The following is a 23,387-nucleotide window of genomic DNA, read 5'->3' on the forward strand; positions in this document are numbered from 1 at the left end:
GAGGATATGGGGCCTGTTCTGGGTGGGTGTTGCTCAAGCATCTTTTGGGTGATTATCATCCTGGCCCTCGTCTGGTTTTCTCATCATGGGTGGGTCATGGCCACTCCCTGAGTGCCCCCGTGCTTTGCAATGCAGAGCCCCGACAGTGTGCTGACAATGCTCACCAGCCCCTTAGCAGATAGAATAACAGTCTGGAAACAGAAATGAATACTCTCCACTTCATAAACAACCACATCCAAAAGGTTTATTCCTGTATTGCAAATAAACCCCACTCACCAAACTCCCATTCACTTTTAATTCGGCTGTCATTAAATCACCCACATAAATACATATAATAAATACAAAAACAGAAAGGGTTGTTGTTTGTTTTTTTAAGTCTTTGGTATACAGAGCTTTTCTCCTGTTCTCAGTTCCCCCTCCTTCCCTGTGTTCTAAGCCCACTTCCTCAGTTCACATTATGCCTTTGGGCACAAAAAACAGCCCAGAAGTAAACTTTGTGCCGTGGTCCTGCGTCCTGATGTCTTACGGTGCTCAGGGAGGGGCAGGTCCTGGGGACTCACACGTAGTCGTTCAACCTGTACCCGCTGTAGGAAGCCGAGGTGATCGAGGGAGCCCGGTTGTCTTTGTAGGCGGTGGGTGGCCGGTAGGAGGGCGCGGTGGTGGCCGCGGTGGCAGTGGTGGCCCTGGCCTGAGCCTGGGAGGGCCTGGAGGGCGCCTCGTCCTGGCAGGCCAGGCAGAGCAGGGTGCCGCCGATGATCGACAGGGACGAGGAGATGAAGCCGAGGTACAGGGCCTGCCCGATCTCGAACTTCATGCTGCTGGGCAGCAGCGGGTTGTAGAAGTTCTGCACCACGTCGTTGGTGGTCCAGGAGACCGCCACCATGCAGAGCAGGCCGGCCAGGATGAAGAGCGCGCCGCCCAGCACCGCGAACGTGGTCTTGGCCGGCGTGCCCTTGGCGCAGCGCGTGCATTTCATGCCCACCACCGCGCAGGCGCAGGCCACGCCCGAGAGCAGGCAGGAGATGACCATGAGCGCGCGGGCCGCCTGCAGGTCGCTGGGCAGCGCCAGCAGCGAGCGGTAGATCTGGCACTGGTAGATGCCCGTGCTGTGCCACACGCACTCCATCCACAGCCCCTTCAGGTAGGACACGGCCGTCAGGATGTTGGTGCCCACGTGCGCTGTCCTGCGCCAGTGCGGCAGGATGGTGGTGATCAGCGTGCCCACCATGCCCAGGAAGCAGAACAGGAAGCCCAGGAGCTGCACGGCCGTGCTGGCCATGGCCCCGCCGGGCAGCTGCCGCGCTCGCTCAGGTGCCCGCGGGAGTCCTAATGCAGCCGGGGCGGCGGCGGGGGAGAGAGAGGAAATGGGTTAAATATTATCTTGGGGCATTTATTTCTAGCACTGAAACTGAGTTTTCCATAGGCAGTTGGTATGACAATTAACATATTTTAAAAAGTAGTTTCTGAGACTTCACCGGGTGAAAGAATCAACTGCTCCTCTATGCTACTTTCCCTGGAAGGGATGACAGCAGGAGCCTGGCTGGCCTGCGCTTGTCAAGGACCCCGTGGTAGGGCACTGCCAGCTCCGCCCCCCCCCGCACCCCCATTTCTAATATCGCAGCACGTTTGGGAAGTCCCACCTTGTGTCTACCCTCAAACACTTGTGCTGCATTTAAATTTCATTTCATTCTGTTCCGTCAGCAATCACTTCACTTGCTAAATCAACAACGGGACTGACAATTGGTAAGATGTGTCTGCTTATGACTTAGAAAATAGCCTTAGACTGCCTGTCAAAATGAAACATAGGGAGATTTCCCTATGTGCTCAGGTAGGACGGGTTTAGCATCCAGAGGCAGGTCAGACGCTGCCTTTCAGAATCCCAGAACTGGATGTGACCTTAGAGATTGTCCACTGACACCAGGGGCAGGGACTACCAAGGTCACTAGCTCTTTAGGTGTGCAGCCAGGACCACACACCACTGATTCTCTCCTCCCCACGGGATGTCTCCCCTCACTACTCTGCGGAGGGGTGGGCTTGTCACAAAACAAAGACTGCTACCTGGCTCTCAGAGCCATTTTGGAGGTTTAAAAACATTCTAAGCATGGCAAAATCCACAACACTTCCTGGAGGCAAGGACCCAGCACCTATGTAGGGCCAGGCATATAGGGGATACTCACGAAATCTTGGGAGGCAGGGAGGCAGTGAGAACAGAACTACCTCAGTGGACACCACTAGCTGCTATCTCCTGCCTGGGCACTGTGTCCACCCCCACCCACTGGGTGACTTGGGGCCTCTCTCTGGGGCTCAGTTCCCTCCTCTTTAAAATGAGGGAGCAGGGCTTCATGGTCCCAAACTGTCTTCTGGCTTTACAGAGAGAGAAAGAAAGCTTCTGTGCTGCTGCTGAGTCACTTCAGCGTCCAACAGCGGGGAAGAATTCAGGAGGCGAAACCTGCTGCCTCCTTCTCAGAGCAGAGGAATGTTCTGCGCCAATGCCAGGAAGCCTGCAGGGGTCACACCGTGGGCTGGCAGGGCGGCTCCCAGGCACGGCAGACGCTCACTGTGAGCTGTCCCTGGGGTCCCACAGGCCTTCTTGTCTTTAATTCTGGGCCCGTTGTGAAGAAACCCCCTACTAAATCACGATGAAAGATTTGCTTAGTAACAAGCGATACTTCCACAGGGAGCCTATGCCGTCATCTTTTTAAAAAAGGTGGATTTAAAAACATAGACAGGGCTTAAATGCCTTAGCATTGTAGCAGGCAGGCCTTAGTTCTGTCCTGGTGAACAAACAAACAAAACTAGGTAACAACAAAACATCGTGGTGCCGGACAGGACGTGCAGTGGTCTGTCTGGTGTGGGGGGCAGGGTTAGGGTTTTTGCTGGTGTTTTAAATGATTATTTATAGTTCAAGACCCAGTTTTCTTCACATACACTTCGTGCTGATTGACCATATGCATCTTGTCACCATTCTGGCTTTCTTTAGGAAGTCACCTTGCTTCCTCCCGGCAAGGGAGCGCTCTGGGCAGGTGCTGGGCTGGGACTGGGGAGACCCTCCCCTCCCCCAGTGTCTGCCGTCCAGGGACGGTAGGCCGGGGAGGAGGTGGGACCCCCAGAGGAGGCTGCTGCCAGCTGACCTACCCCAGGCACTGGGCGCCCACAGCAGAGCTGACACCGGAAGCGTCCATTTATTGATGCCCAGTTAATTCCCCACAATAACCCAGTGAAGCAGCCCCTGTTGCCATCCTGTTTTATACACGGGGAAACTGGGTGCCGGGGATGCAAATCCTAGGCCTGGCCTGGCTGGTACTTTCCATGGTCTGTTTCCTCCAAACACTATCTTTCTCAATTCAATAGGACTGAAGTTATGATGAGGGCCTGGGGTGGTATCATCAGTGCTTTCTGGGGAGTAGGTGTTCCTCCTTGAAGATATCCTAGAACCTTGGCTTCGATCCGGTGGCTCAGTGGCCAGGGTGACCAACTGTTCTGGTTTGCTGGGGACTGCGAGGTTGCCCAGGCGAGGGGACTTTCAGCGTTGAAACTGGGACAGTCCCAGGCAAATCAGGATGGTTGTTTCCTCCAAGTAGCCCAGAGGCTGTGGGCTTCTCCCCGTGGCCTCTGAGATCCTTGCAGTCCCTCCTGAGGCTGCCTCCTGGCTGGTGGCTCACAGGCTGTCCCTGGTCCAGGGCACTCTGAGGCTTCTCACAGCCCTTGTTTGTCAAGGTCAACCATTAAGTACACTGGTCCTAACGAATGCGGCATAAAAGCTAAGCCTACTGACCCCTGTAGTCTAGGGAAGTGGACCAGAAGCTTACTGGAGGTCTAAATATTTATGGAGAGCAGTGACTGCTAATTTTAGAAACCATTTGGTTGCTATTTTTAAACCTGTGCTAGAAGGAGTTGCTAATTTAAGAAGTGAATGTTAATGAGCCTCCAATTCCCAGACACCAGCCCCCTCCCCCGCCCCACAGCCCCCAAAGTTACCAGCAGCTTCTACTGGCATTAGGTCATAATTCAACTTCCCAGCAACTACTTTTCACTTTGGGGCCTTTCATGAAAAAACAACTTCAAACGAATGTATCACCTTGGAAGCCACATAAAACTCATCCCCCAAGCTCTGGAAGGAACTTGCCCAAGCGTGGCCTCCCAGGAGGGGCCGTGGTGCCGGGATCCACTGGCCATATTGGGGGTCCTGGCTTCATCTATGGGTGACCCTTTTCCTGCAGACATGTGTGTACTTGTGGGAGCATTTGCTACAGAAATGTGAGTCCAAGACAAATATGGTTCCAAGAATCAAGCTCCAAGAAGACCTTGTCAGTCTGGGTGGGTGGGACTGATGGAACAAGATGACGCATTCCAGGAATAAATGTTGGGTCTTGCATTTGGGTTGACAGAGCCTAAGCCCCCAAAGCACAAACCTGGGTGGGCAGGACGGGGCTTAGCATGTCTGAGCAGGATTTAGGGCAGTGCTTCCCAACGACTGCTGCTTAGAACACTGTGTTTGCCAGGCGCCTTCTTGGGTGGAGGACGTACAGCAGGTAGGTTTGAGGAAAGCTGGTACCTATAGGACTTCTTATCGCTCCTAATAAGCAAATGTGTACTGTGAATCTCCCAGAAAAGTCTCCTGTGTGGCATTTTCTAAACTTATTAGGCTGGAGGCATCCTCCCTCCACTTTTCCAAGGAACAACTTGAAGTCAGATCACTTTGGCAAGTGGATTTAGAGGATGTAAAACCTCTGAATGTTTAACGGAGTGATGATGCGATAGGGCTGCTAAAAAAAAAAAAAAGACCACTTGGTTTTCAGGAAGGTGACTGAGCTCAAATAGGAGGGCCTGCGAGACGCTCTGATTTTCCACTGGCAGAGGGTCAGCAAACCCCAGGGCTGCAAAGTAATGTGAAAATCTGCAAAGGGCAGCTGCGAAAAACACCAGAGCTGCTGTCAGCACCCCCAAACCGGATCTGATTTTGTGAGCATCAGATCTGAAAGGCGAGAGGTGTTTTTCCATATAAATTTTTACTCTGTCTCCTTCCTCTGTTGTCTACGAAAATGTCTCTGTAAAAAACATTGTCTGTAGAAAAATCTTTTTTTTAAAGGAAAGAATTAAAAAAAAAAAAAAGGCAGTCCCCCCTCCACCCCAGCACATGGTGGTGCACCCTGCGTCATGCTCATCTCCCAGCCTGTCTGGACCCCAGCAGTGTCAACTCCAGGGCTTCGTCTCCAAATTAGGCGTCATTTCAACAGCAGTGGCCAGCGGGGATAGCCTGGCCGGGACAAGGGACAGATGTGTTGTTCGCCCAGCCCCTGCTCCTGCTTTTTTACTGTCCGGTATCCCTCAGCCCCTATAATGAAGAGCTTTCCTGTGGACACACATGGCTCCCTTTCCCATCCGCACCGCTGAAGGAAGTGTCAGGCCCAGGACAGGAGCAGAGCGTGTCCCACGTGGGGAAGTCTGGCACGGGCAGGGAATGTTGGAAGTTTTCTTACCCAGAGCCTCCTGGGCGCTCCTGTCTGGGTGAAGAGTTGGGTGATTTGGCCACTAGTGCCCTGCAGTCAGAGCGGATTTAGAGCTGCCTGGGAACGGGTCATTACACGTATGTCTGTCCCAATGGCTCCTGAAGTGGCATTGGACCCATGGTGCTGACAGGGTAAAATTTTGTTTCTTAGAGCTTGATCGGGAAAACGGAGAGCTGCAGTTAAAGGAATGTGGTCCTTGGACTTGGCAAGAATGCAGATTTGCCTCAACTTTGATGTGCAACAATTGAAGAAAATTTCTAGTTCAAAAAACTCTGTGTCATTTCTGTCACCCCAGGCAGACTGCCTCTTCATTATTGTTTAGATATTCCATAGTGCTGGAATTTTGAGAACTGAGAACACACTCAAGGGAAATTAGGATTCATCTAAATGAGATAAATTAGCAAAACTACCCAACAGGAGGAAAAGCAAAAGACTTTTATGCTGTATCAGAATGAAATACCTCCAATGAGGAATTCCTAAATATCTGTTGGATACTGTGTTTCTTAATAAGGTAGAAAGCAAATGGATCTCTTTTCTAGAAGCGTACTCTAGAGGTGCTATTTTAGTACATCTTCCTCTACAAGTATAAACGAATTATGAGAAAGTGATCAAGTAATGCCTTGGAAAAACCATTTCATATTCACTTAGGACAGGCTGGACTGTGGGTTTTTGGGCTCTAAAAATGAAGTTTCCTTTATTAAGATCCCAAACTTTCTGTAACTTTCCGTGGGTTATTTTTCAGACTGGCAGGCATGGGTATTTTAAATTTACGAGGACTTCTATGCCATCTACATACGATACAGAAGAACTGCAATCCTTCTGAGAGAGGCAGAGACGGAATAATTATATGACTAACTTATTAGTAACATGATAGTTAGGGCATGCTAGTGTTATTCAGGAAAATCAGTGTGAAATATCTTGCCCGAATCATATGTAATTGACAATTTATAGATGAAAATTTTACTCTTTTTTATGGACCAGTAAAGAAAAATCTACTTTTCATAACAAGAACTGGCTTGGGGAAAAGCCACATTAATACAAATGAAAATCATGGTATGTGGTTAAATGCTTGTAGAGGCCATTTTCAATTCAGTGAGATTGAGTGAGCTATTGATTTAGTGAACACTGTAAGCTAAGTTACCACAACCATAAAAATTCTAAACCATTTCCCAGGAGACATTATCTCTCTAATTTCAACTCACCAGATTTCATTAGAACCCATTAAAAAAGGCAGTAGATCCACAGTTTAAAATGAACTCATCGAATTTCATTTAATAAAATACATTGGTGTCTTTGCATAGCTGCTTTTCCTGACATGATAGTTGTGTAGATTTGCTGTTGTTTTTCATTTTTCAATGAAAACTAAAAACCTGCTACCCAAGAAAAATTTTAGAAATGTAAAAAAAACCCCCCAAAAAACAGGTTCTAAGGATATTTTCTGAAGTGTTAAATGATAATGAAAAGAGCAATAGTTAAAGTGTTCTTTGGGAAAGCTTTATATAAGGGCTGTTATGGGCTGCATTTTGTCCCCCAAAGAAGATAACGTTGAAGTCCTAACTTCTAGTGCCTCCAAATGTGACCTTATTTGGAAATGGAGTCACTGTAGACGTAATTAGTTAAGATGGGGTCACCCTGGAGTAGAGTAGGCCCCTAAACCAATAAGACCGGTGTGTTATAAGAAGATGGCCGTGTGAAGATACAGAGAAATAGGGAGGATGCCATGTGATGACAGAGGCAGAGACTGGAGTGATGCAGCCAAGAGCCCAGGTACAACACACCACGGATTGGCAGAATACCAGAAGCTGGGACAGGGGCCTGGAACAGATTCTCCCTCAGATCCTTCAGCAGGAACCAACCCTGCTGACATCTGGATTTTGGACTTCCGGCTTCCGGAACTCTGAGACATAAGTTTCCGTTGTCTTAAGCAGCCTAGTATATGGTACTTCGTTTCGGCAGCCCTAGGAAACCAATACAGGGGACTAGCTGAATGACAGAGTGGGGAGTTATAGGGAAAGAAAGCACCCATGTCTGAAGACAAGAAGTGGGTCCCCTTCCAGAACAAGCATGGAGCAGGGCCTGGTGGCTTCACATCTGTCATGGGAAACAAGGCGGTGGTTAGCTCCATGTCCCAAGGTGTGGAGGACAAAATCCAGGGAGAGATTAGAGGACATGGAGAAGGAAGAATTTGGAAGGCCCTCTGTACTTGTGAAAACTCAAGAGCAAGTGCCAACTACAGTAAGCCACCCATATGGTGATCCAATGACTCAGCTGCTCCAGATTGGAAAAGCACATGGGTCCATTGATCCCCTGAAGAGTTTGGGGGCTCATTTCTCCAGTCTGGATGTAATTGGCTGGGTTGTATCCAGAGACATGGCTGACCTTTTCAGGCTGGATGTCTGGTTTTCTTAAATCAACAGGTCTTGGTTTCATAGACCATAAAAACCCAAATTTGGGGTGCAGGCCGGTTTGAATAAGGTGACTCACACAGCTGCCCAGGCTTTCCCTTGGAAATCCGGTAGAGCTCAGTAGGGCCTCCCTTTGGGACTTACATCAAAACAGAAATGAAAACAAGCAACAGGACACTGTCACAGCTGCACTGAAAACCTCTATGAATAAGATGACTATTCTTTGAATTTTGTAAGCCTGTGAAAATTATTTCTTTGAACATTGAACTGGGAATATATTGCAGTAACAAAAAATGTATCAAATGCAAATGTAAGACTGAGATTAACTAATGCTAAATAAAATAAGGTAAAAATGATGTTTAATGCTCATACTCTGTGTAATTTTAGCCTTTTGAGCCCAGGTGCACAGAAGCTGTTAATATTAATGATAAGAGTAAAAATAAGCACCGCTAAATTTACTGAGTGTTTGCAAAATACCAAACGTGCTTTAAATGCTTTCATTGGTATTATCATTGGCATTGAGATCATCCAGGTAAGAGATGCTGGCAGGGACAAAGATGGGTGCTGAGAAGAGGTCAGTTTCTAGATACATTTTGAAGGTGAGGCAGGCAAGGTTTGCTAATGGTTTAGCTGTGGGGTGTGAGAGACAGGTGTCAGTTATGCTCCAAGGTTTCTGTCTTGGGCAACTGGAAGAATAGAGTTGCCATTTATTGAGAGAGTGATGACAGTGGGAGGTGGAAGGGTTAGGGTTTGGAGAGTGAAGAGCAGGAAAGAACGGACGTGTTGAGTTTGAGATGGCTCTCTCCACCCAGTGGGGATACCATGGTTGGATATCTAAGTGTAGAGTTCAGGGAGGAGACCTGAAGTGGAGGAGACCACTTGGGACTCAGTACCACAGAGATGGCACTGAAAGCCCTGAGACTGGATAAGAACCCCTAGGGAGTTTACAGCAGAAGCCTGACCACTGATTCCAGGAATCCTCCAATATCAGAGATTGGAGTGAGAAGGAGGAGGGGGGAGAGGAAGTGACCCAGTGGGAGAGTGGAGAGTAAGGACAGAGTTCCAAGTCAGAGAGAGTGATCCACTATGTCAAGTCAAGTCATCAGATAAACCAAGTAATCTGAGCACTGAGAAATGACCATTGAATATAGCACCACGAAGGAAACTGGAGACTTTGATAAGCACAGTTTCGGTGGAGCGATTGGAATGGGTTCAAAAGAGAATCAGGATAGGGGTACAGGAAAGAATGAGCCCAGAGAATTCTTTCAAGGACTTGGACCATCAAGGAGAACCAGGAAATGAGGCAACAGTTGTAGAATGGGGGTTCTTGATCTGGGGTCCAGGCCCACAGAATCCAGGGTACCTGTTAACTGGATGGGAAAGAAACATTGCATGTTTTATTTCATCAACCTCTTGCTGACAATGAGCATTTCCTTGTGTTATGAATATAAGGCAGCCACTTACAGCAATAGGACCAGTGCCTATGACTTGATCACTAATAGAAACCACTGACAGTTTGCCCGTAGGTGTCTCAGATAACTGAAAAGATCGTTTACCATCATTGCTATTTCAAAATTATGGTAGGTATAAGACCCCTGCTAGGTCCTGTAATGTGATGCATTAATAGAGAAGCACATATATTATTATGAACAAAATGGCTTTAACATATTTTCATAATTGCATTTCAATATAATTGGCTTCCTTGATAACCCTGTGTATTATTTTATATATTTAAAAGTATTGTTTGGAGAAGACATGCATAGACTTCACCAGCTTGCCAAAGGGATCCAGGGCAGAGCAACCAACCAATCCAGTAAACGACAACATCATCAAAAACCAAAACCAAAATATTGGGTTGTTGGAAAAGTCATGACGTATTTTGTCTATGTTTTTCAAAGGTCATTTATTTACATAAAGAACAAAGATCAATCAATGATATATTGCCTGTTTTGTTCGATAACCTTTTGCCATCTTTCAGTGAACTTCATAATTCCTCGTTCATAGAAGGACCTGTCTTTATTTGTGAAAAACTGAACAAGGTGCTGATTTACAGCCTCATCTGAATTGAACGTTATACCACGCAAGGAGTTTTGAAGAGAGCAAAACAAGTGGAAGTCTGATGGTGCAAGGTCAGGTGAGTATGGTGGGTATGGCAACACATCCCATCCCAGCTCCAATAATTTTTGACGGATGATCAAACTTGTGTGTGGTCTCGCGTTGTCATGATGGAACACAACTCCTTTACAATTAACAAGCTCTGGACATTTCTGGATGATGGATTCATTCAAACTGTCCAATTGCCGACAGTACACATTCGAATTGATTGTTTGGTTCCTTGGTAGGAGCTCCAAAAACATGACACCTTTAAAATCCCACCACACTGAGAGCATAACTTTCCTCTGATGAATGTCTGCTTTTGATGTCGTTTGAGGCGAATAATCACGTCGGGACCAAGACTGTTTGCATACCACATTGTTGTAAACAATCCACTTCTCATCACCAATTATCAGTTGCTTCAAAAAAGGATCGTTTTCCTCATGTTTAATGAGTATATTGCAGATGTTTATACGCGCCGTCAAATGAACTTCTTTGAGTTCATGCGGAACCCAAATATCGAGCTTGCTTACATATCTCAGCTTCTTCAGGTGGTTGTGAATGCTTGAATGATGGATGGTCAATGTTTCTGCAATCTCTTGTGTTGTGTAATGTGGTTTTGACTTGATCAATGCCTTTATTTTGTCGTCATCAACCTCGGTGGGCCTCCCTGACCAAGGAGCGTCGTTGAGATCAAAATCACCATCACGGAATTTCATGAACCATCGTTGGCACTAACGTTCTTGTAGAGCATTGTCACCATAAACTTTATGCAACTTTTCACAAGCTTGACGCATGTTCTTCCCTTTATGGAAGTAAAACAGTAAAATACAGCAAAAATGCAGAGTTTGGTCTTCCATCTTCAACTTATAAAATCTCCAAAACTCAACCAAATCACTCAATTTCTTTTAGAATGAAGCTAGAAAGGTCAGCTGTCAAATGACATAGCAATAACATAGATGCAAATGACTCTAGTACTTCCAAAAACAAACTAGCACCATCTGTCGCAAACATGCGTCACAACTTTTCCAACGACCCAATAGCTGAGAATCTCTACCAGTGGGATGTGTGGTCAAGAGGGGATCTTTGTGTTGTTGTGAAGATGAGAGAAACTGAAGCATGTGTGTGCGCCTTTGGAGATGGCCCAGTAAGAAGGGAAACCTGATGTTGGAGAGATGTCCTTGGATGGAGGACAGACGCTGCATTGCAGAACAGGAGGGGTGCCAATGCAGGGAGCCTGCTCATGAACATTCTCAGATTGTTCTGATTTTCTCAGGGAAATAGAAAGCATGATGATATGTTGAGAAGGAAGATGGGGAAGGTCACCCAGGAGAATGAGAGCTTGAGTGGACTAACGGTCAGGTGCCAATGTGAGGTGAGTGGTCATGAGGGAACGGTGAGATCATCAGCCACTAGACAGCCTTCTCCAGCAAAGTCAGGGGCACCGTGAGGGCTCCACGTGGACAAGGGGCTGGACTAAACTCAGTGGGGGTTTCTCTAAGAGAAAATGAAGGAGAGAGGGGCAAGGGAGATGTGTGTGTGCAACGAGGAGACAGTATAAGGTGGACGGTGGACTTGAAGCTGGGAAGCAGGGAAGTGAGGACATGAAGGAGTGAGTGGGGAGGACAGGAGATGGCGGCTAGAGACTGGGACACTTGTCACTGTGTTTGTGCTGGGCAAGCAGCAGAGTCAGATGATGGGAAAGGGTGGGACCACCATGGAGGGTGGAGGAAAAGTCCAGGGAGGAGAGCAGGTGGAGGAACTGGTGGGAAGGACCATCCGCGCTTATGGAACCATCATGAATGATGTAGAATGATTTGTTATCTGCTTGTTTCACCCATTTTTCAAGAGGTAAATCTCCCTAATTGTTGGCTTAGTTTGTGCCTGCGAAGGTGAGACGAGAGAAAGAGAAATACGGCTAGGAAGAGGAATGGCGCAGGTGTGCGTGTGTATTAAGTACTCTTCTCGCCATGGTCAGGCGAGTCTTTGCGTACGTCTTAATTCTGCTCTCTGTGTCTCTTATTCACAGGACTGCCACGTGAAAAACATATTGTTCCTAGAAATTAGTCTTCAACTTCTTTTTTCATAAGCCATCCATCTTTCCTCGTCACCCGACACCTTGTTCTTTTCTGTAGCACAAGAGGGTAATGAAAGATGGGGGCTTGACACTTTGGAGGCTAGGAGGGAAGACACTGGGGGTTGGGGTGACATCGGAACCGAGCCCGGAAATGCACATACTGTATGCTTGTATGTGTGACCCCAGATAACTCAACAGATTAAATAAATTATGATTTTGTTTCTTCGATTTTCCCCTTCTCCTCTTTCACTCACAGTTGCAGGCAAGTCTCTGAGGGAAGGGAGCTTCCTGGTGTGTGGGGGGGGGAGAGGTGGCTGGCCCTCACCCAGCTGGAGGCTGTTCTGCTCCGGTTTCACCCTCCAGCTCCCCCAACTCTGCGTGTTCCAGCCAAGTAACCTGAATCCAGTGGCTTTCCACCCTCCCAAGGTGTCGGCATCCTTGGAGAGCTTTAAAAAGACCTCGATGCCCGGGCCACCCCAGAGAGCAACCATCCACTGATTAGGGTGGGTTCCACACATGGGAACTTTCAAGCCTCGCTTCCAGTTAATTTGAATGTGCAGCCAGTTTCGAACTGTTGTCTTAATGGATGTGACTTTTAAAGGTCCTATTGGGAGCTTTAAAAGAGTTAGAAACTGTTCAGCCGAGAGTCACAGTACAAATGTCCGTTTCACTTACTGGCTCTGCCTGTTGGCTCTGGGCCTTCTCCGGCGTCTCCCAAGATGAGGAGAGTTGTGCCCAGTCTGGCCTTCTCACTGTGCCCGAGTGTTATCTGATCTCCCCACAAGACTTCGCTCTCACCCTACCTCTGCTTCAGATCTTCTTCTCCATCCACAAGTCCCACCTGTGTTCGGCTCCCACATCCTCTGCACCCATCTTTGACCCTGCACCCCTCTCTACCGCCTTACTTCTTCTTTGACGATAAAAGTTATAGAAAGAGGCGTTGTCCCTATTCACTGCTCTGCTGTCTGGCTCCCACCTTTCCAGTGCTCCCCCAAGCCTGTTCTTACCACCCAGGTCCTCTTTCTGGGGCCCCAGCCCCTCTTGGACACTCAGCCTACTTCATGTGTTAATCTTGGCCATGACGTTACCCCTCTGGGCATTTATATGGCCCTGGCCAGCCCTTGGGAACAAAACCTCTCCTGGCCCCGAAGAATGACCCTTGTGGTGGTGAACAGCACCACTGGGTCAGTCCTTGGGGGAGGCCAGTGATACTTCGATGTATGTGTATCTAAGATATTTCAGAAGTTAAGAATGAATTGTGTCAGGTGTGAGATTTCAGATTGCAGACGTCCTTGTTAAAGCAAAGGCCTTGAGATAAAATAGCACATGGCGTTTCTAGCTAAGTCCTCAGACATACACAGGGCCAGGTAATGCATTTTCTCTGAAGGGTACGGGGTGCTGTAGGGTGTCTGTGCCCGCTTGCAGGACTGACTGCATAATTTGCAGAACCCAGTGCAAAATGAAAATGTGGGGCCCCTGTTCAAAAACTATTAAGAATTTCAAGACTGCGACTGGAGTGCATCAGACAAAGCGCAGGGCCCTTCCTAGTTCAGGGTCCTGTGGGACCATGTGGGTCTGTCTGTTACAGACAGACCCAGGAACCCGACACTGGGGTTTTTCTTCCCTTCAACCGACAGATACATCTAGTTTGAATGTTGAAAGGACCAGGAGACATTTTTGCAGTGTTCCGCAGAATAAAAAATATGGTTTCCTATGTTTACTTCTTCTTCATTTAAGTGTAGCCCAGATACCTCTGTAAATACCTGCCAAGGAGGAGCCTTTCGAAAACAAAGCTATTGCGGGTCTCCCGTGGCCAAGAGTGGCTGCCAATGGAAACGGACCTGGTGTCCTAAACCTTCTTTTGCATTTCTGTCTTGTTCTAGGGAAGCTGTCGGTGCGGGGGCGAGTGTGTGTGCACATCCGAGTCCACAGTGAACAGCGGCCTCTGGGTGGCTTGCTTCTTTGCCCAAGGCACTCTGCTCGAAGCCTCCCCGAGCTCTGGCAGGGCCCCCAGCCCCTAGGGAGTGAAGGGAAGGAGGTGAATGAGGCCAGCCTCTCCTCTCTTTCTTTTCTCAGAGTCACTAATAGGGGAGGCTCTCTTAGCACAAGCCCTGGGCACCCTAATCGCCCCCAGTGGAAAATTCCCTGTGCATGGCTGCTGCCGGCCACCCAGGGGAAAGCACGTGGCCTTGGCTACCACTCGTCCTGCAAACAGTGTGAGGACCCCTCGCCTGAGTGAGGACTGTGAAGATCAGCTGTAGGAGAAATGTCTGAGTTTAAAAACTCCAAGAATCACTCCTCAACTGGCAAGACTGACCATCTGTAGAAAAAGACATCTGTAAGAAGCCTTGGAAACAGGCTTTTGGATTTCTTGTTCTGTGTCATGGAAGCTATTCTCTGATATAAGCAAGAAAATGATATATATTTTTAACAACAAAAAGAAACATTCAATGGTACTGATCTTTAATTAAAAAAAACTAACTGGAAAACAGGAAAGAGTTATAGTAATTTTTTATGGCACCTAAAGAAGAATCTGTGTTTTGTCCTTTTTAAAGATTTCTCTGCAGATGCAGAAGAAACATCGATCCCAGTACACAGACGGGTGAGTAAGACCCAGTGAATGTAAGAGATTTTTGCAAAGCAGACGGAGCCAGATAAGAATGGAGGCCAGATTCAAGTCTGACTAATTTGGGGCAAACAGCTCAGCCTTATGTGACTCACGGGGCTGTCTACATCCCAACAGCTACTTCCCAGAGCTGTCTAGAAGATGCTGAGATAATATATGTAAAAACCTGTCAGCTCCGTAAGGAAGGAGACCCAACAAATGCAAGGTGTGTGTTACAAAAGTTTTATCATCGGTACAGACAAATCGGTTCCTGACTACACTCAAGCTGGGCCAGGCCCAGGGCCGAGGTGCTGGGAGCATGTGACCACGGAGCTGTCCTCTGGTTTCTAAGACTTCAAAGTGAAACTGAGTGATTAAGAGATTTTTGGCCTTAAGAGCTGCAGGACTTAAATCTCTTGGTGGGAACGTGCAGCCAAAAGCCAGGGCCCTGAGTGGCTCCCAGGTTTGGGGACCCTCTCGGGGCACTAATCCCAGATCCCTTTCTACTTTGCCTGTGGCCCTCCCAGAGGACCTCGGCCTTCCCGCCCATCCTGGGAAGACCCTGGCAGCTGCTGGGGGTATGGGGCTCAAGGTAGCTGAAGGATTAACTCGCGTATCAGATGGCATGGAATTTCCCCTCTTCAGTACCGTATTTTACCCTTGCTAAGAGAGATCTATAACTTTCCCACCCCTTCTCCCGTGCATGCGTGTGTGTGTGTGTGTGTGTGTGTGTGGTTTTTGCACGTGCATGTGTGTTGGGGGGAGGGGTGCAGGTTGAGAGGGAGGACAAGGCTCCCAAGTCTGGAAGCTCCGACCACTCACGGTGCACAGACAGGACAACAACCACGATGATGAGCTCCCCAAGCTGACCCCATCTCCCAACACTCAGCAGGTTCCATCCTTTTGCTCCCAGACCCAGGCCCAGCCAGCAACAAAAGAGTTCTCCACCTACACACTCAGAAACCGCGTTCTTATCCTTCCTGGCTCACTAGCAGCCCTGCTGCCTTCACATTCAGCTGCTTGGGGCTCCCCAGGGCTCCCCAGGCCCGGCCACCTCTCTGTAGAGGGGGGGCGATGACCACTTAACCTGAAGGGTGTTCACCCACTCACAGATATGACCAGTGGGGGGGCTCACAGTCCCAAGACAAATGACTGTCCACCCCAAACCCTCCCAACTCGTAGCCTCACCCCAAACTCACACGCAGGAGTTTTTGTGTTCCACTGGCCTCACCAGGTGCCTCACCAGTGCGGCTGGCTCGTGTGAAAGGACTCCTCAGGGGAGCTGCCGCTCCCGTCTGCCCTCTGCCACTGAAGAAGCTTCAAGGCCTGAGTATTTGAAAGAAGAGTGTCTAGACAATTACCGTGGATGGCACACGTGTCATTTGGTTGGATGGTTAAGTGCCCCGTGTGTGACAGGAGGCAGCTGGGCCAAAGCAGACATTCAGGACCAACCAGAAATGTCATTTCTGCACTTCGGAAAAATGCCTGATATGTCTGTTCATTGTCCTACCCTCCCTGAAATGTCCTGCAGTGACTCTCCAGGGCTAGCAGGATACAGCCTTGGTCGCCCAGCCTGGCTTTGAAGGTTGTCCACAGACTAGCCCAGCGACCTGCACTGGGCCCACCGGCTGTGCCCACTCCCTACCTCTGGTTCATGGCTCCCCGGTGAACAAGCCACTTCCTGCAGTGACTGTAGCCCCACGTGGACCCCCCTGCTGTCCTGACCACCCTGCCTCCTCTGAGCCAGTCACCAGGCCGTTATCTCCACACTGCTTCGGACTTGCATCATATTGAGCCACTCAACTTCTCAGCCTGCAGGCTGCTCTGGGTTCTGGACACGTGACAGTGAATTTTGATCAATGTGCAACTGTTTTGTTTTTGGTTTTGGCTACGGTTGCAGATATGGGCACTTTGGTGATGTCCGTTGGTAGAGAGTGGAGCTGTGTGGGTGCTGGGCTCAGTGGGGAGTGAGGGATAATGGGCTATGAGTTAGTTGGAGATAAGAAAAATTGTGAAGAAGGGAGCGCTCTTGGGACATATGAGAAGTTTGCCCTGAGAGTCCAGTAGAGCTGGGACAGTTCTTCTGAAAGTTAGGACAGCACCCGAGGGTGGCCAGGGAACTGGGCTGTGCTGGGAAAGCCTCCAGCACCTGCAGGTGAGCTGCCGGCCCTTCTGGGGTTCAGAATTGCTGAGAACCGTGATTTGACTTGACATGTGTTCATCCCTGTCTTGTTGGTTCCATCACGGTGCTGTGAGGGCCTGGACTTGCACTGCTGTGTTCCTTCCGCAGTACTCACCGATCTGTGTGGCTTGGGTGGGTGTTGTAAAGAGGACCCAGTGAAGGAAGTTGTGTGCGCGAATGGCCCTGGATGTGGACCAGAGCCTGTCCCTGTGTCGCTGGCAGTGGGTGATGATGGTGAGGAGGAGTGTGTGTGGCAGTGCTGGGAGCTTAGAGCAGGAGTGTAGAGTGTCTGTTAAATATTAGTGATGGAGGATTGATTTACAACCCAAGTCCACATAGCCGTTTTTGGTCTCTTCTCTGTAAGTAATTGTCCTAAACAAAATCATCTTTAGTTCAGGGTCATTCATGGGCCCAGATCAACCTATCCTAGTTAGTAAATATATATATAGCGCTAAGGGAGAAGGGCGGAGGCAAGCCAGGCCAGCCATGCTCAGACATAGTATGGGTTTAGAATGGGGGCTCTGGGGCTGTTTTGGAAAAAAAGATACTTTCTCTTGAAAAATACCACGGAACTGCCCTAAAGACAGTGGGGGTAGGAACAGGGTGAGATGCTGACCGTTTACAATGTCCGTTAGATTCTGGAGTTGAAAGCCTCATATTTTGGGGGTTCAAGGTCATACTTTTTTTTTTTTTATCTGAGCCATCCTGCCACCTGTTGGCAGCTCAGCGGCAGCTCAGCTCGGGCTAGGCATCGAACCACTGTTGCTCAGAGCTCAAACTCTTGAGTGAGCTCTTAACCAACTGAGCCACTCAGCCGGCCCAAGGTCATACTTTTTGACATAAAGAATGAATTGTGAAATCAGACTATACAATCAGACTTAGAAGATTAGTACTCTTTCATCAAGTAAGTAGCTTTAAAACTTGGCTGGTGTATTAGGTTCCCAGGACTGCTGTAACAATGTACCACAAACTGGGTGGCTTAAGACAACAGAAATTTATTGTTTCACAGTTCTGGAGTCCAGAAGTCTAAAATCAAGGTGTCAACAGGGCCACCCTCCCTCTGGGACTCTGAATAGAATCCTTTTCTGCCTCTTCCAGCTTCTGGTGGTGGCCGTCAGTCTTTGGTGTTCCATGGCCTACAGCTGTGGCACTTCAACCTGCCTGTCACATGGGGTTTTCCCTGTGTGCCTCTCTCTTCACATGGCATTTTCCTCTTATAAGGACACAACCAGTCATATTGGAGTTGGTCCCCCTAATGACCTCATCTTAACTTGATGACATCTGCAAAGACTCTGTCACCAAAGAAGGTCACATTCACAGGTACCAAGGTCAGGACTTGAACATATCTTTTTAGGGGACAGAATTCAACCCATAACAGCCAGTGAAATCTGTGGCTCACTAGTTACTCACTACTATTTCCATTATGTGGAGGGAGACTGATTTTCACTGGGACCAGAAGAATCTCACCTGTCAACAGTGATACTTGAATACAGGTTAAATCAAGAGCGAACGGTACCGGACTGGAAATAGCAGCCGTCAAGTCCACTTCCAAATACAAAGCAAAAGCAAGATGCCTTCCTAATCTTATGCTTTCTTCTCAGAAGCGGCCCCTGTGGCTGACTCAGGACACCCTCTCATCCCGAGATAAGTGACAACAAAGTGACAATAGATGGAAACCGAGCAACTGTCCAGAAGCCACACAGCCAACTGTAGAACCCCTCATTTGCCATCAACTATGAATTATAATATTTTCCTGTTTCTTGAAATAATCCTTCACACGTAACTAGGGTTAACAGTGCTTCATAGTCTACTTAGAAAGTGAGTCAGATAGAATTTTCCTTAGGACATCTTCAAATAGAGACTAGAAAAGTCATTTGATAATAAATGTATTTAACAGGGAAGACCAGTGGGGAAATGAATTAAATAGGTCCCTTTGATTCTCAGAGACTAAGTGTATTCTAGTTCAGATTGGGCTCCTTTGGCGCTGTCGGGACATACACATGTTGGCTAATGCTGGCCAGTTGAGATGGAATGGGAAGTTATTGACATTCAAGCAACATGTCTGTGAAATATGACCTCACTTTTACTTACCTGGTGCCCATAATTTAGCTGACAACAGTCTCAGCAACAGACATTTTGACATAATCCTGTATTTTGCTAATTGCTTTTTTTGTACTCTGGACATGGGAAGATTTAACCCTTTGGATGAGAGATACCAGTAACTTCCCAACCAAGGTGCCCAGGGGATCATCTGGTAAAGGACAACCAAAACATTATGTCTTATAAAGAGATAAAAAGAACTGAAAGTAGGGACTCAAACAGATATTTGTGTACCATGTTTTTAGCAGCATTATTCACAGTAGCCAAAAGGTAGAAACAACCCAAATGCCCATCGTAGGATAAATGGATAAACAAAATGTGGTACATCCCTACAATGGAATATTATTCAGCCTTAGAAAAGAAGGAAATTCTGTCACATGCTACAACGTGGGCAAACCTTGAAGACATTATGTGAAATAAGCCAATCACAATAGTCAAATATTGTATGATTCTACGTATAAAAGGTGCCGGGAGTGGTCAGATTCATAGACAGAAAATAGAGTGATGGTTGCCAGGAGCTGAGGGAGGGGATGGGGAGTTAGTGTTTAACGTGTGCAGAGTTTCAGTTTGGGAGATGGATGGTGGTGATGGTGGCTCAACAATGAGAATGTACTTAATGCCACTGAACTGTACACTTTACGATGGTTAAGATGATAAATTTTATGTTATGTGTATTTTAGCACAATAGAACACACAACACACACACACACACACACACACACACACACCTTACTGGTCTTATATTGGTCACTCTGAGTTGGACCGCCCCACCCAGTGTAGTTTTATAGCAGTCCATGAGTTTACATGTAAGGCGTTTGTTTCATTGGAATGAATGTTCTCAGATATCAATCAAAATGACACTTTTCTCCTATCTCTGTTTTAGCTAATTCTGAGCCAAACGTCAAATCCAGCCCCTGGTCCACCTGGGAGGTGACTTCCTGCTGCAAGCCCTTCTTTCTGTAAGGGTGTGCTGTGGCTAGGCCCACTCAGCCTGGTACGGACAGGCCCAGCTGTCGCACGAAAAGGCAGGACCTGGTGAGCAGGGTGGCGTCCGGTGGGGCCGGAGGAGACTGCCAGGCCATCCACCTGCCATTCTGGACTCTTCCTAATTTCCACCTTCTTAATGCACAGGAGGTCTACTGACGCCGAATGTCACACCTCCGGGGTGCCTCACGCCTTATAATTTACGAAGTGCTTTTACACAGGCTGTTATTTCTCCAGACAGCTCTGTGAGGCATCTGTTATTATCTCTAGACACCTTGTCCAGGCCTCACAGCTGGTCATAGAAAGATCTGGGCCTCGCCCTGGTCCCCTGGTCCAAGCCCCAAGTTCTTTCCTCCACAGGCTGCCAGCCCAGAGTTGCCTCGAGCGGGTTCAGGGTGGCACTCTGCAGGTGGGTACTGAGCACTCCATCAAGATTCGCTGAATGAACAAGTGTGGGTCTTGCACAGTTTTCTGGAAGTCTTTTCTCCACTCCCAGTGCTAGCTTATGTCCACAACAGCTGGGGGACCGGGATGACTTCATTTGGTCCTAGCTTGAAACACCTTCAAAATATCTCAGTGGCCACAGGTCCGGCAGTCAACGAATGAGAAGGTCAGAGGCTCCCAACACACGCTTAGGCACCATCAGGCCGTTAACCAACGGGAGAGGAATCTTCTGAATACTCAGGTTGATACGTGTGGCGCACCGTCTGCGCCCTCCCCTCTGCTTTCTGTCCCTGCTCGCCTTCACACACACATACACATGTGTGCACATGTGAGTACATGTGCACAGGCACAGGTGGGGACACGTGCACACACATGCACATGCACGCACACACACACAGACACACATTCTTTCCTCAAATGACTGTCAACAGCAGCAAAGCCAAACCTTTCTAATTCTCTGTAAACAAAGTCAAAAGAGTAACTTCGAGCCACAGCAAGACCTTCCTTGCCATCGTGTCAGGTTAGGCGGCGGCATGGCCCTCACCGTTTTCAGTAGAAAACATTGGGCAGTGGCTTCCCTGAGCCCTCACCCCAGCAAACGAATTCAGGTTGCAGGGACTGCAGGGTACATTCCAAGTCCATGAACTAGGGTCCCCCAGGTACCCTGATGGACTTCACTTACAGTCGTAAGTTTTGTGCCCCAAACCAGGCACTTTAATCTCTCTTGTCAGGTCTTGATAATCAGGACTCTCCCTTCTCAGCTAGAGGCCTCTTCCATAAAGAGGTTAACCCGAAAGCGAGAAAGAGCCCTCAAAGCTTGGGAGAGCAGAGCAGTCAGGAATGGGGTGTGTTTCAGTGAGTCAGCGAAAATAAGAAAGGCGTCCAATGTCCAACATAACACCACCATTTTAATTTCCAGGTGTTTTGGGGGTTTTTCATGTTGGTTTCACAGACATTTATGTTTCTGGAGAAGACTGTATTTGCTACAGCACCTCGCTGTGTCCATTTATCCAGGTAATAAAAACCATCTGCCTGAAATCCTTTTTGGAACAAGAAGGGATATAAACAAATAAGCAAATCGTCCAAAATGATCAGGGGGACGGGTTTCAGAAAGGGGGCATGTGGGCGAGCCCAGAGCAAATGCTCCAGGACAATGTTTGCCGGAGCTGCTGACTTCTGCAAGGCTGTTATGAAAACACATACAACTTCCAAATAAATACAGTCAGGGAGGACGGGTGAGGAGCCACCATTCTCTTCCCAAACGCCCACTCTGTGCTTGGGGTTTTACCAGGCGAGTAAGAATGATGCTAGGAAGAATTAACCCCGGAGTTCCTGTATCGGGTTGAATAGTGTCCCCCTACAACTCATGTCCACCTGGAACCTCAGAATGAGACCTTGTTTGGAAATGGGGTCTCTACAGATGTAATCAAGTTAAGGTGCGGCCATACTAGATTAGGGTAGGCTTAAATCTAATGGCTGGTGCCCTGATAAGAAGAGGACAAGAGACACACAGGAGAGGTCATGTGAACACAGAGACAGAGATTGGGGTGATGCAGCCACAAGCCAAGGGACACCAAGGAGCGCCGGCAGCCACCAGAGGCTGGAAGAGGCGAGGAAGAGCCTTCAGAGGGAGGGTGGATGGCCCTGTAGACACCTTGGCTTCGGACTCGTGGCCTCCAGAACTGTGAGAGAATAAAGTTCTGTTGTTTTAGGCCTCCGACTTTGTGGCGATTTATTATGGCAGGAAACTCACAGGGAACTCACACAGCCCCTTTCTGGGTAGGAGCTGTTTGGGTTGGGAGAGATGGGCCATATTAGAACCGAGAAGTTGGTCAAATTCTTGGCCCTTAAGTTGGGAGTTGAAGGCCAGGAGTAGGACAGAACTGATCTTGAAAGAAGACTTGTTGAGCCATTTTTTTTTGTTTGTTGGTTTGGTTTGGTTTTCTGCCACCTGAGAAGAGAGTGAGACTCTTTTGGGCTCAAGGAGGAAAGTGAGCAGCCTCAGGGTGAGCAGCTGGCAAGAGGCTCTGGGAAGGGGCCCGCGTCCCACCCTCCTGGTCTCAGGGTCAGCTCCGGCGATAGGCAAGGTCACCCTAAAAGTCCTGGATGAGTTGGGGGTCTGTAAGGAGAGAGGGCTGCTCGTCTGGCTGCCCAGGTGGCAGGGCATGGAGGAGAAACAGCACGAAGCATTAAGTTTGGGGCTTCCGATATCCAATACAGGTTTTATGTTTGTAGCAAGACAGTGCTCTTGAAAGCCAGGCATTGGCAAGAGATGATTTTCAAAATTCTTTTAGTTCCTATTACCATATAAATATCCAGGCCTGGAGATTTGATCTCCGGGGTTCATATAACTCAGAAAACCCAGGACACTGCATACAAGTTTCTGCCACGAGGAATGTGGGAAACACAATTCTTCCAGCCCTGGCGGATGAGGACAAGAAGGGAGGCTGAGGAAGGAGAAGCCAGGGGCCACATACGTTTGCCTAATCGCCCCAAATTGAGTATCCTGGGGGACCCCAAGGAAAAGGGGGTTTTCTTCTGCTCCATGTTTGGAATCCTTGGGGACGATCCCATCCCAAAAAGGGGGTGTGTGGGGATTGGGGAGCACAACATGGTTGCAGGAAGGTGGGATGGATGAACTCAGTCAGGATTCCCAGGTGCCTTCATGCCTCTGCAGCCTGGAGGGAACCCAGGGATGCTCGCATGTCCCCAAAGCGGGTGCAGCATATAGCCAAGAGTCCTACTGGAAGCCAGTGGCGGTGCGGAGCCTGCTTTGGCCAGGGATGGAGTGGCATCCTATCAGACCTTGGGCAGGGGCTCCAAGTGGCGCGGTCACATGAGTGAGCCCCCAAGGCCAGGCCCTCAGCCCCTTTCCTTTAGCCAGGGCATCACCTGGATGCCCAAAAGGCAGACCCAACCCACATGTCCCTGAGTGGCTACCTGTCAGCACACTCACCAGGACTAGCACAGTTTCCTGGCAGAAGAG

General features: G+C 48.4%; 1 protein-coding gene across 2 annotated transcripts in view; it reads right to left on the reverse strand.

The window, feature by feature from the left end:
* Window positions 1–257: 257 nt before the first annotated feature.
* The window catches only part of CLDN14 (claudin 14), a 65,141-nt gene continuing 42,011 nt past the window's right edge, over window positions 258–23,387 (reverse strand). Inside the window, exons 1-2 of one of the 2 annotated variants that reach the window (XM_019658624.1) lie at window positions 2,178–2,785; window positions 258–1,326 (exon numbers count right to left, since the gene is read on the reverse strand). In XM_019658624.1, the coding sequence (XP_019514169.1) occupies window positions 557–1,279 (723 nt within the window). In that variant the 5' untranslated portion in view covers window positions 1,280–1,326; window positions 2,178–2,785 and the 3' untranslated portion in view covers window positions 258–556. Of the gene's footprint in view, window positions 1,327–2,177; window positions 2,786–23,387 lie in introns of those variants that run through there. The other variant, XM_019658623.1, reaches the window with a different exon arrangement.

The sequence above is a fragment of the Hipposideros armiger genome, unplaced genomic scaffold (genome assembly GCF_001890085.2).
Source record: "Hipposideros armiger isolate ML-2016 unplaced genomic scaffold, ASM189008v1 scaffold_285, whole genome shotgun sequence".
NCBI lineage: Eukaryota > Metazoa > Chordata > Mammalia > Chiroptera > Hipposideridae > Hipposideros > Hipposideros armiger.